The sequence below is a fragment of the Strix uralensis genome, chromosome 12 (assembly GCF_047716275.1).
Source record: "Strix uralensis isolate ZFMK-TIS-50842 chromosome 12, bStrUra1, whole genome shotgun sequence".
Classification (NCBI taxonomy): Eukaryota; Metazoa; Chordata; class Aves; order Strigiformes; family Strigidae; genus Strix; species Strix uralensis.
The window spans coordinates 3569192-3582020 of NC_133983.1; the positions used below are offsets into that span (position 1 = coordinate 3569192).

At 42.4% G+C, this 12829-nt stretch overlaps 1 protein-coding gene across 1 annotated transcript in view; it reads right to left on the minus strand.

Moving 5' to 3' along the window:
- Positions 1-12829, minus strand: part of GLG1 (golgi glycoprotein 1) — an 85962-nt gene that overhangs the window by 43005 nt on the left and 30128 nt on the right. The window contains exons 2-3 of the mRNA XM_074881704.1: positions 4264-4296; positions 1424-1510 (exon numbers count right to left, since the gene is read on the minus strand). Coding sequence (XP_074737805.1) covers positions 1424-1510; positions 4264-4296 — 120 coding nt within the window. The remainder of the gene's footprint in view (positions 1-1423; positions 1511-4263; positions 4297-12829) is intronic.

Consider the following 12829-nt stretch of genomic DNA (forward strand, 5'->3'; position numbering starts at 1 on the left):
ATCTTCCCTATGATTGGAAAAAGTGAGATTTAACAGGTTTTGCAGTGCTTGCTTTTGGGAGTTACTGAACTCCAAACACAATGTAACCCTTCGATGCAGGCTGTTTTCCTTCCACTGTTTAATATTCTAGCCTTCTTGTATTAAGTGTTTTCTTGATTTCTCCTCATACTAAATAATGGTTTCCCACTAACTCTATTCTTACTGCAAGGCAGCTGGTACTGAGAAGGGGAAGCAGAACCCTAGCAGGCCATGAAGAAAAAGCGATCGAATACCCCTCAACTACACTACTAATTCCCAAACATTTGGAGCCAGGCTGCTGTTGACATCCTCAATTTCTCAGATCTCTGTGTGTTCAGCTCAAATGAAAACTTTGTAAATAATGGGGAACCCACAACATGAGGACTTGAGGAACCACTCATCTTAAACTTGCTCTGAGCACTGACATATTCCTCTTGTCTAATAAGCAAGTCTGCACCACTGAAAGCTAGATCCATGGCAAATCAACTGCCAACACAAACCGGGGTTGGAGAGACAACCTGCTATACATGCAACTGACTGTCTTTCAAGAAAACCTACTTTAAAAGCCACAAAGGGGCCATCATCTAGAGCAAACAGGTTTTTTAAAAAGCAAGTTTATGGGTAGTTGAAGTTAATTCCGGTGGATATACAAATTATGTTTTTCAGAGCACGGTTTAATGACTGAATTAAGTCAGCTGAAGCCTGTACTGCTGTAAAAAGCCTTGGTGCCACTGCTTCCCCTGAAGTCTAGCTGAAAACTATCCCAAGCAAAGGGAAAAAACCTCAGGCTCAGGCAGCTCCTGTGTGGCTGAGTGCACAGCCTCCAGAGCTCTAGCATGAGCACAAGGAAATAAATGATTAATCAAGTAATCTTTGAAGCTGGACTGAGGTGTGTTGATGCTTGAGGTAGAGAACTAACTCCTAGTGCAACCTAAAAAGGGGAAATTCCTAACAGAGTCTCCTTGGAGTAATTAAACTTTGAGCCTTGAAGAAAAAAAAAGTTGATTCATCATTTGATGCCTACGTGCTTATTCTTTCTGCTAGCAAGACACAATCCAAAATCAGCCTTATGCTGAGTTCAGTTGAACCCCTCCTACACTAACACTGTTAAAATTGTCAAACACTTGATGAAGAGGGGACAAATCCAACCCACAACAGATTTCTGACAAAAGGTCAGGTGAGAGCTGATGGGTTTAGTTTATCGTTTCTTTCCCCCGCCCCTTTGTCTGGCACCACTAAGGTAACTGGCTTTTTCTGCAAGGAGATCAAATTCATTACACCTAGTAATTTGGCATCCAAGACTAGAGCTTCCCCAAACCTTATTTGCACACTAATTCACTATCACAAAGAAATGAAAAAAGAACCTTAGTGCCACAACAGCAGCCATGCCTTTCTTCTGGCTTACCTCTGCAATAGTGGACTTGCAGACTTCTCTGGCCACGGATTCAAACTTTGGATCTGTAGTCAGGTTCAGCTTGTAGTTCCACAAGAGCTATAGAGAGAGCATTTGTAGAAAGAGGGTTTAAGAGCTTCCCACGGTGAATGACAAATATTTTTCTTCAGAAAATAATGAAACATCATTTATTCCCAGTCTGTACCATCATCCTTCTACAGTGCAACAATCAATGTAATGTCTCCTTGCCAACAACTTTGTCCATTTCTGCAATAATTTTCTCATACTGAACAAATTCATGCCATTAGAAATCTCTCCACAAGGTCATGAGCTGACTCATTACAAGGAAATATATCTAATGAAGACAATTTCATAACTGAAAGGATGAAACAATGAAAGCTGTAACTTGCTACCAGCTACGTATTTAGCAATGTCTTTAGCCCACCATACCTTTCTGCACCATGGCTTGTCTGCCTGATGCAAATGATCTAACAAAAATGAAATCCTCAACACGAGCAGATTTCATACTGAAAACCTAATAAAAACCTAGCAGAAGAGGAAGGAGACAATGCAGCTGGTTCCTTCTGTGAGGGGCTGTGACCAGACAACTTTTTGGACGCAGATACATTTCAGACCTATAGGAAGTTCTCCCTCTTGCTCAGCACAATGATACATTAGACGCTAGACTGCAAAATGCCTCGGCAAGGACTGTTCTTCTAGGAGCCAGAGATTAGCTCACACAGGAGCCTTGATGCATTGGGTCATTGTGCAAGAATCAATCTTGGGCAAGTCACACTCTGCAGATATATACACATCCCAGATGTCCTCCTGAGGCACCATAAAGTAAAAATACAGGGTAAGATAACAAAGCCTCAGCAAATTAATAGCTGAGATGTTGCCTGAGAGAAGCTCTATTAGCTCATCTGTTTTTTTCTAGGAACTCAAGTTGCATTTAAACATTTTTCAGTAAAGTTTAAATAGTTTTAAAGATTTGTTTCAAATACTCTGCCTCTGTGACAAAATCAAATTAATATCAAAAAGATAAACAGTCTGGTCAAACTTTTATTTTGAAGTTTCAATTGTACACAAAACACTAGAAAAAAAACAACAAAACACATGATCATGCACCAGGAAGGCAGTTTTACATCATCTCCAAGAGGGTGGAAGCACACACAGAGAACTAAAAATTAAATCGGCACAGTTGCACTGTCTTCCACACCTCATATCATGGATTTGTGAAAAGTTAAAAAAAGGAGATGATGGGATTCTAGGGTATTTCAGAGGGAGTACGAACTTGTAAATATGCAGGTTTAATAGACAGAAGTGAATAAGGAGGGAACCTGTCCTCGCGGAGAGTGCTGTAGACCTCTCCCAGACAGGATCGGAAGGACAAGAATGAGGTCCAACACCATAAGAATACATCTCCGCATATGTAATCTCAGACTTTGGAGAGTCTTGAAATGAGATGCTCTCCAAAGGAACCTTCCCACAGACAGAAGGAAGGTTAAACTTGCTGCTTTAAAAATCCCGATTTTAGCGCTAGGCAGTATTTTCCCAGGAGATGATCAGCAGTTGTACTACCTAAGACTGCAGAGAGAGGCAAAGAAAACATTTGAACATGAGACGCCTCTCTTGTGGTCTAGCTTTTGATCATTCCCCTTCAATTTCTGCCTGGGAAGATGAGACGTTGCCTGACTTCCTATTCCTGAATGGCTTCTATAATCCACAGCAGCCTGACATCTGCCTTGTGGCAGAGACACTGCCATTTAATCCAGCAGAGGAAAGGTCCAACTTTGATTTCTAGAATTCTCCGTTTCTTCTTCATTCAGGTAATTTCTGTTGGCACATTTAAATGTCAGGTAGGTAAGTTTTAATTACTGAAGACTTCTCTTTTTCAAAAAAGAAGAAAAGACTTAAACAGAAACATGATGTGTCCTCCATCTGATCCAACCCTGTGCAACAGAGAATTACAGCTGCCATGAAGTCAGGCAGTGCAGTGCTAAAGGTTAATTTATAAACACAGTCAGAAATTACTAGTTGTACAGCATGGCCGGGTTTCATTTCTGGAATATATCTTCCAGTAATAAACCAAAATATAGCTTCTCAAGCATCTGAAACCAAGTCCATCATTGAGGCATGCACTTGACTGTGTCCAGGGCTAACCAAACAATTCAGGATCTTGATACGGTGTATTCTAACAGAATGCAAATGAGAGAAGCCAAAGGAAACCTAATACCAACCTTAGCTCTGATGATTTTTTTTAAAAATTTTTTAAGAGTCTTGGGATTTGAAGAGTCAGCTTGACAGCCTGAAAACTGGCTAACAGTTTGCTCACAGTTAAACACAGTGCTGAGAGGAAATCTGTTCTAAAACCAGCCAAGTGGTTCAAACTGCCTCTAAATATCACACCCCCACAGCATTTTCCAAGTGAGTCTAAGAATTTAGCAGCTGTGAAAGCAATATAGAAGGCTTCAACAGCTGAAATTAAGAGTTTAAATTCAGTTCTGCTCACATTTTTCCCAAAAGGAGCACATCATACTGCTCCCAGTAACTCACGGGAACCACCCCCCAACTATAAAATAGGAAAGACGTCTGCTACACTCCTCTGATACAGAAGTACAGTTTACAAAGCTTTTAAGTATGTTGCACTTAGAAGCCTCCAGTAAGACCACAGTGGCTCTACTGGGTTAAAGAAGTCACCTTGTGTTCTTCCTCCATAGGACAGCCCAGAAACCCAAATGTGTCCTGATTAATGCCTTTTGCAAACTATCAAACTATGCAAAATTGGTTGATAATGGATATAAGATGCAAATGTCATAGCTAGAGACTGAATAAAACAAAGCAATACTTACGTGATTGCAGTCTGAAGAGATTTCATTATCTGGCTGAAAGGAGAAAAAAGGAGTGTCAGTTCACTACTGATGTGATGCATTACCATAAACTTACAGAAACTAACATACTGTCAACTCATCTTCATTGTAAGAAACAATTTTACATAAGCAATAGGAAATTTTAAAACCTGCATAAGTGATGATATCTAAGCACCAAAAAGATCCAAATAACAGGTACTTTAGACACAATGCTATCTTAACTCTACTGAACATAAATGGCACAAAAGTAGCAACATTTATGTAGACGCTGCAAAAACATAATGAATGCACCTGTGTTTGGCCCAATTGCCCAAACTAAGGCAGCAAAAAAGCATCTGTGGGAAAACAAAGATGTGGTAGCAGAGTTTTAAAGAAAAATAAGTTTCACGCATACAACTGAAGGAGAAAGGCAGGACTCGCTTCCCTCCCCTAGACTGAAATGTTCTTACGCCCCATTTGAGAAGCAAAATCTTTCCTTTCAGCTGTACATAAAGGGGCCGGTCCAAAGCAGCCCCAAAATTTACAACTTCAACCATGAGAAACTGGTAACATCCAATATTCATACATCTCTTAAAAATATTCCCCATATTCTTTCTTTTATAGTAATGAAGGTACTGTTATGTACTCAAGACAATCCAACTGACAGGTCCTAACACACAGCCTCCACCAGACCAGTTAGTGTGTTGGAGAGAAACACCCACGCTCCACAGGGAGCTGCTTCGGAAAGACCTGTGGCTGCAAACCATCCTGTCCTCCTTGAGTAGCTTCCACAATGGAGAACTCCTTGAAAAAAGTTAATCGTACAAATCCGTTATCTCATCTCCATAGTAAAACAGCACAAATGCAGGACAAAATCACCTGCCCATCATACCCACAGAAAAATCAACCCTGACTCACAAAGTCTGCTTCCACTGATATTTAAGATGCCAGACATGCTCCAAGAGCCACAGACACTCAAAGCTTTGACACCAACACATCAGAACTCAGATATCTGATGTAAGAAAACTAGCATTTCATCAGTTTTGGACACAAGCAGCCTATAGCCAAAGAGTTTTTCAGCGCAAGCACGTGCTGCTGCATGACACTGCGTGTCGTATAGCTGCACGACTTGCATCATTGCTGCTTCAGAGAGCACAAACACAAATGTATGGGAAAAAGAGCATGGGAAACATTTCCAAGTCCTTAATTACCGCCATTATTAACTAAAGAACTTTTATTTTGTATAGTGGGAAGGGGCAGAAATTACCTTTCCACTTAGAACATAAAAACCAAAATGGTACCTGAAGGATCACAGTAATTAATTGCAGTCTGGTCAGACCATGACCATCTAAAACCATATCTCCCAAAGTAATCATAAATTTGAAAATTAAGATATCAACTTTTTTTTAAAAGGCTTATTATCTTCAGACTGGAGAACTGATTCTCACACCTGAAAACTAAGATGACATCTAAATTACAGTATTTTAAAGCAGCCTGTAAGACCGACACTATCATGACCTACAAGGTGGTTTTTCCTTAATTTTCTGCACCCATTCTAATCATCCAGCAACAGATGGAGGTTTTGGACTAAGCTAATTTCAAAAGTTGAGAGTCAGAATGCCCTCCACTGAAGTTGGTGTCTTGGCCTTTCAGTCAAGGATAGTTTCTTTATATAGGCTAGCACTGTAATTCTCCTCTGGAGGACAGGACTTACTAACACATCTGCAAGCAGAAGAACAAGAGCTGGCGAGCACTCTCCCAAAACCCTTCTTGGTTGCTGCAGTTAGTTTTGCATCCTCCAACCTAGTAACCTTTGCTTCAGAGATCCACCAAAGATTAAAGCTCAGTTTTTCTGGAAAGATGAGCCCAAGAAGATAACAGACTGGTTCTCACTGACTTGGGAAGCTTAAACAAGCTTTTCTTGAAACACACAACATTAAAATACTGCACACTGAAATATCAGCCTTCCCTGCACTCTGCAGCAAACCTCAGCTCGGAGCCATCAAGCCTTACTCTTCTGAGAAGAGTAACAGAAGTTAAATGGGACCTTAACTAAGATTTAGTACTGCATACATTCACAGTTCAGTACTTAAATATGCAAAAGCATAAGATCTAGCCAATAATCCTTTAAATGTGGAACAAGATGACCACCTGCTAGCTAAAAGCTGTGATCCTTCTTCCCTCTCACCATTGCAAGTGTAGGAGAGGTAGGTTCAGTGGCAATGCTGATCTGCTTCTCCCAATTGAAGTGAAGCAAAAGGAAAATAATAATTGTTTTTAATCTTGTGTCTGATGAACTGGCTGAGTTCAAGGAAGAAAAACCTCCCCGGTGCAACCCACACCAGTTCTGCCTTTCTAAGGAGACAACCTGTGGCACTCCATCCGCTACATCCACCCAAGAAACCTTTCGAACAAGAGCAGTTTCAGAACAATATGCTTGTGTAGTAAAAGTCACGAGAAAAAAAGGTAAGTTTCATATTACCACTAAGTGAAGTTGAGGAGCAAGAAAAGCTGCTTTGTGTCATTCCCGCATGATGAGCTTGAGGAACACGGATGCTCGGAGACCCCCCAGGGCAGGGGGAAGGAGGGGAACAGCCCAGATCCACACCACATGCTAGTTAAGGCATTTTAGGAGAGGAAGCTGACAGCAAGGAGGACGTTCCACCGATTAGTGAGGGAGAAGGACTCCTCTTACATCTCCTAATTGAGGGATTAAAACCAGACTTACAGAAAGTACATGTGCCTCTGGGCTCACAGAAACTTTTGCTGTTTAGCAGCTTCAGTGGGAATATGTTGCCTTTCTTTGCAGTTCTCTAAAAAGCCCTCCAAACTCCTTCATGCACTAACACTCAGATTCCAGAGTACGAACACCACTTCCTACCTCCCAGGAAAAGCAGAGTTTAGAACAAGTACCAGCTACAGGAAAACCTGAACAGAAAAAGCATTTCCTTCCATTCAACCACATACAACAGACACAAATCATACTGCATTAGTATTGTGGACTCTACAGAGAAATTCAAAGGTTTGTATGAAGTCATATCACCACCAGACTATGAGGTCGTCAACACCGTGTTGGGTTTAAAACTGCCTTTTCTCACTCACCAGATCTCAATTCACTGAAACAAGCTGTGGAAGACATCCCTTTCTAAATCTTTCTGCTCCAGCAGTGGTATAAAACTAGGTCAAAATGATACAGCAAATGAGCAACCCACCACCACTACCCAGGCTCAAGGAGGCCCAAGGCATTGGTGTTTTAGCTTCAGAAATGGACCACTATCACACTGGTTCCCAGCAATACTTATTTAGTCATAGCTATACCATGAACCAGTGTCATGCATCACCATCTAGTGAAGAGCACACTGTCTGGGGTGCAATTACTATCACCCCCACAGCTCAAGAGGCAGGGGCCCTTTCAGCTGTGTATGCAACACAGACTTGATTTGGTCTTATTTCATCGCATCCTAAAAAATAATTTATACCACTGGATTTTGAAAAGCAAGGTAAGAATCCTAATCAACTACTATAGATAAAACTCAAGGTCTTGGGAGAACTCTCTGCAGGGATTACCGTAATAACCAGCAGCTGCCTGACCTTCCTTCCTTTGCTCCCTTGCAAATGTCATGCAAATAGAAGAGTCTGAAGTCAGTCACCCAGTGCCTTTATTCCCAAAATGTAATCCCTCTTTAGAGCAGGAGCAGGGCATGACAGCAGATGTTTTCAGTATTCTTTTAAGGCAGGAGTAACAGTGCACTGGCTGAAAAGTAAGGACCAGGCACATCTCAAATACCAACTACAGATAATCTTCAGGTATTGAAAACAACAGACTTTGGACTCACTCAGGCAAAAACCTCCAAGAACCAGCTTAGAGCAAAACAGCAAAATAGAAAGGCAATTTGCTTGTGGATGGGATGAACCCAGTAGATGTTCTCTTCCTAAATTCAGGAACAGATTGCAAAAACATCAAACAGGTCAATTAGGTAAGGATGTTAATTAAAGCAGCTACCTTCCCATGAAAGAGAGGGTAGACAGAAGCCCAGCCAGATTGCGGATGTTGTCCGGTTTATTGCATTGTCACATGTACAATACCCTGCAGAGCACGGTGCACATGGATAAGCAGTACAGGCAGCTCATGGTTCCTAGCCACTGCATTGAAGTTTTCCACTCTGACCTAAACACACACAGTTATCACTAATAATATTTGTAGAGAAACGGTACAGCAGGCCTGCTGACCCGGGAGCTTCTAAGGAGGAGGCTATCAAGCTGATAAAGGGAAAAGTGATTTCTTAGCTGTGTTCTTCCCACAAATAACAGCAATCCCTTCGCATCAAACACACCCAGCCCGGACAGCAAACTCACAATGAAGTGATTCAATCCGCAGGTATCAAGCTAGCTAGACTTAGGACACCAGAAAACAGCACAGGCTAGATGCACGATAGCAATCAAGGAGAGATCTGGGGGAGCCACCCTCCTGCAAACCTGATCCCTGTCTGAGGCAACTGCTAGAAATGTTTCTGCAGAAGAATCTGTGGAAACAAGAGCAGATACAGTAGTCTAGGCAAGAATCAACACAGCTTTTGTAAAAGAAGAAAAACCACACATCACACAACCACCCATGCTTCAAACCTACTGAAACATCCTGGAGTTCTGTGCCAACAAGCATATGGCTACAGTAAACCGTGTTCACACATCCTGCAATCCTGAAAGTGTCATGTGTGATAAAAAAGTTAAAACCAGTGATAATTTAAGTTCAAAACAGATGAAAAGACTTTGCGATTTAATTACACATTTAGTGAGCAATAAAAGTTAAACTTGTTAAGCTGAGCTTGAAATATTCTCCAATGCCAGTGAACTGTTAGTACTAAAAACAAACCCAGTGTTGTCATGTCAGCAAAAAAACTCTACACTTATCATTCATGCTTTGAAAAAAAAAAACAGCCTGAAGTATGGTACTGTGCATATATCATGGACCAAAGTTATCAAGCTCCTAGCTTCCATATACTTTACTTATTTCACATAAATAATTTTTTCCCCACTTACAAAGAGAGAGCCTAAGTCTGCAGCGCTGCAAATCACTTGAGCAAATAATTACTTCCACACTGGTTAGGCACTCCTAGTTTATGCAAACTTAATAATACGAGTTATACACAAACACCTAACCACCTCTAAAACATATACAGAACTTTGCATATGAAAGTCAAATTATCAGGACCAGCAGTAATTTCTTTAGCCACTCCCCCGCACACACAAAGTACAAGTACCAAATCACCCCAACCACCAAATTCTGCAACTGTTTTTCACTGAATTCTAGATTCCACAAACTTTTCTATCTATGCTGACATTTTATATCCTCCATGGGTGTGACACTATTAAGACACGTATGCTCACTCAAGGAAAGATATCACAAGACAAGATCAAAAAACACCAGCACATGTGTTGATCTCCTGGCCCAGCAGCCAGGGAAAAAGGAGCCAAGGATGAAGCAGGCCTCGTCCACTTGTACTTTGAGGATCCAGTGTTCAGTATCTGCTTAAACACCAAGACAGTTCAGCAAGTCTTACCCCTTCCTACGTAGCTCTGGTGAGAAGTCAACAGAATTTTAGCAATTGTCATGTTTGGCTTATTTCACATTTGCTTGACACTAAGCAAAGTCTCCAGCAGACTGGGTGCCTTTCCTCCACGGCAGAGATCCCTCCCTCTGCAAATACCATTGGCAGTAAAATGACAGAAAACGCTCAAGTTTTAATTCTGATGCATCAAAAGTGACCACAGATCATGGTGCAATTAAAGGAAACACACTCATTCTATTCACCTAACAAGCCAAATATCGTTGCTGGTTACTTCGTAGCAGCAGATCCCTTTCTCCAGCTGGCTGTTCTGTGCAAAGCTGCAAGGCGGGTGTCTGGAGGCTGCACAGCTGCTCCGCGCTGGAAGTGCCACGCTGTGCGGAACAGCCTGCTTGCACAAGCTATTCTTGTCCCTGCTGCTTCTGCCTCCCTGCATGGGGGACTCTCAAGCCCTTAAGCCCTCTTAGCAGGGACCTTTCTCATTTCAACGCTGATCCACGCATCAGAGCATGTCCTAACACTCGGCATGATCAAAGCAAATTTGCCCCAGATGTTTGTTTGTTCTTCTTCCTCTTGGAGGCTTTGCAGCCAGTCCCAGTGCCTTGTGGAGCAAGGCAGACCCTGAAATTATGTGTTTGCCACAGAAGTTTGGCAGCACTACTACCAGATATAATGTTTCCCATAACACTCCTCCACAACAGAGCTCTGCTACTAAGCACGGCATCGACACCAAGCTGCAGATCCAGCCAGGAGGTTTCAGGATTTGCTCCTGGAAAGCTCTCTCACAACACTGGCAAAAATCTTAGACCAAAAGGCATGCAAGGATGCTGGTAGTGTCACAAGAGAGAATGAAAGAAGGTGAGCTGTTAGAAAGAGCCAAGTGAAACCACAGTAGACTGCTTAACTGACTTGATATCCCACTGATCAAGGTGGCCGGGTGTCTGTTGTCTTCCTCACCCCTGTCGCTGGCTCCAGCTCACGGCAGAGTCCAAAACCCAGCAAATCAACAGAAAAGCTGTTTGCTGTTTTAGAGTTTTCTGCCAGGCTAGTACAAATGTGCTTACAGAGGAGTCCTGCCAGCACCAGTCAGATTACTGGGAAAGCACAGTGGCATCTCCACCTGCAGCATCAGCCAGCCCATACATCTATTTAAGCTATGCTGAGACAACCTAACTCTCAAACTACCTTCCCGGATGACTCTCTGCCTTAACCCCAACCAGAATCATCGAGGAGTATTCCAGTAGAGATGCAAAATCAACAGCATGAGCTTCAGCAATACTGCACAGCATCTGCTGGGGGATGCAGAGGAGAAATGAGTGAAAAAAAGGAATGGAGGCCCCAACAAATAATTCCAGCGCAACAGCTAATGAAAAAGCTTTTATCAAGTATGTTCATCGTCTCTTAGTAAGTCAAACTTCATCCCTTATTCTCAATACAGAGATTACACATTTTCTGACCGTACGTACTCTATAGTACCCCAGGTGGAGCTTTGCAGAAAATTTCCCAAAAGCCATGAAGAGTTCCCAAACGAGATTCAGTTTTGCACAAAATAAAAGGTTGCTGTGCATGGCGTGGTGGAGCCCCTGTCTCCCAATAGAAGCACATTGTCCTAACCATGCTTTGCTCCTCAGAGAATAATGTTTTGGATGCACATGGCCTGGAATTAGAGAAATCCTTTCTAAATTAGCTTTGCACGGAAGCTACAAAAAAAGTTCATACCAAAAGCTCTGTGTCCCAAGGTACAGGAGGAGTGCAGCACTCAAGCGCAGGTTTCAGAGCAAACACTGCTTACTCATCTCCCCACTCCCACAACTTAATGAAGTGTTATGCTGCCAATCAAAGCAATCAAGCTCCGACATTCCCCACTTGCAGGCAGCTTCATTACACTAACATTGCTCATGTGCTGGATGGTATCTCTAATCATTACCAGGCTCCCCCACCGAGGGCTCTTGCTTCATTCAGCATCAACAGAGAACAATACTCTAAACACTCAACCAGCCAATATTCATATTTGTCTTTGTTGTTTAACGTGTGGGCTCATGATTCCAATTTTCCACACTGAAAGCCATACAGTGCTCCCAAAGATCCTTTCCCAGTAGCATTTTCCTCCTGCTCTTTCAACAAGGCACATGTGTCACATCAATCAGGGGGCCTATCCTCACCAAGGCACAATAAGCATCTCGTGCCCATCGTTCAGGGGCACGAGCAGTGCTGCTTTAATCCTGATGATTTACATTCACACATTCCACCTCTGAACTAAAATAAGACAAGCATCCAAACAGGTGGGAAGCAGACTCAGCTATTTTTAACTGCTGCCAGCTATTCTATTTAGAGGCAATAAAAATCAAATACCTCAAAGAAGCTGCTTCAGCCTTAACCACAAACCACAACAAGAACAATTTTACTTTGAAATCTTTCCTCCTTCCTTCAGGACAGTGGTGAGAGCCCTACTCTTCCCTCCACCTGCCCCAATTTTTTAAGGATAGAGACAAAATAAACCTGGAGTTACCTCTATCACAGTATTTCAAATCAGAACAATGGACACACAATTACATTTAACATCAGTACTTCCAAAAAGTCCTGGTTGTTACATGTGGATCAAAAGTCCTTGCACAACACCCAGCACTAGTCCCTTGCTGTTACAAGAAAAGGACTATCTGAGCTTTCTACGTGGCTTATGTGCTCCTGAATTCTCACGTGGTATTCAGCCTCTCTTTTGTTACCTCGCAACGCCGAAGTGGGGGGCAGGATGTACCAAGGGACCCTATGTGCCAGCTTTGCGAGAGATTTCCTGAAAACACAAAGTCTCCTGGACCGTGGCTGTCAGTCCAAATGCCTTCCTGACAGATGAAGTGCAAGGCGGAAGTCTCCCTCAAAAGCAAGAGGCAGCCTTAGTGCAGGCAGTGTTCAGCCACTTCTGACAGCTGGATTTGAAATACAACACTGGAATTTTCTTCAGAAGACCTGCAGGGCCCCAACACATCACTCACTTCTTCCTCGCAATA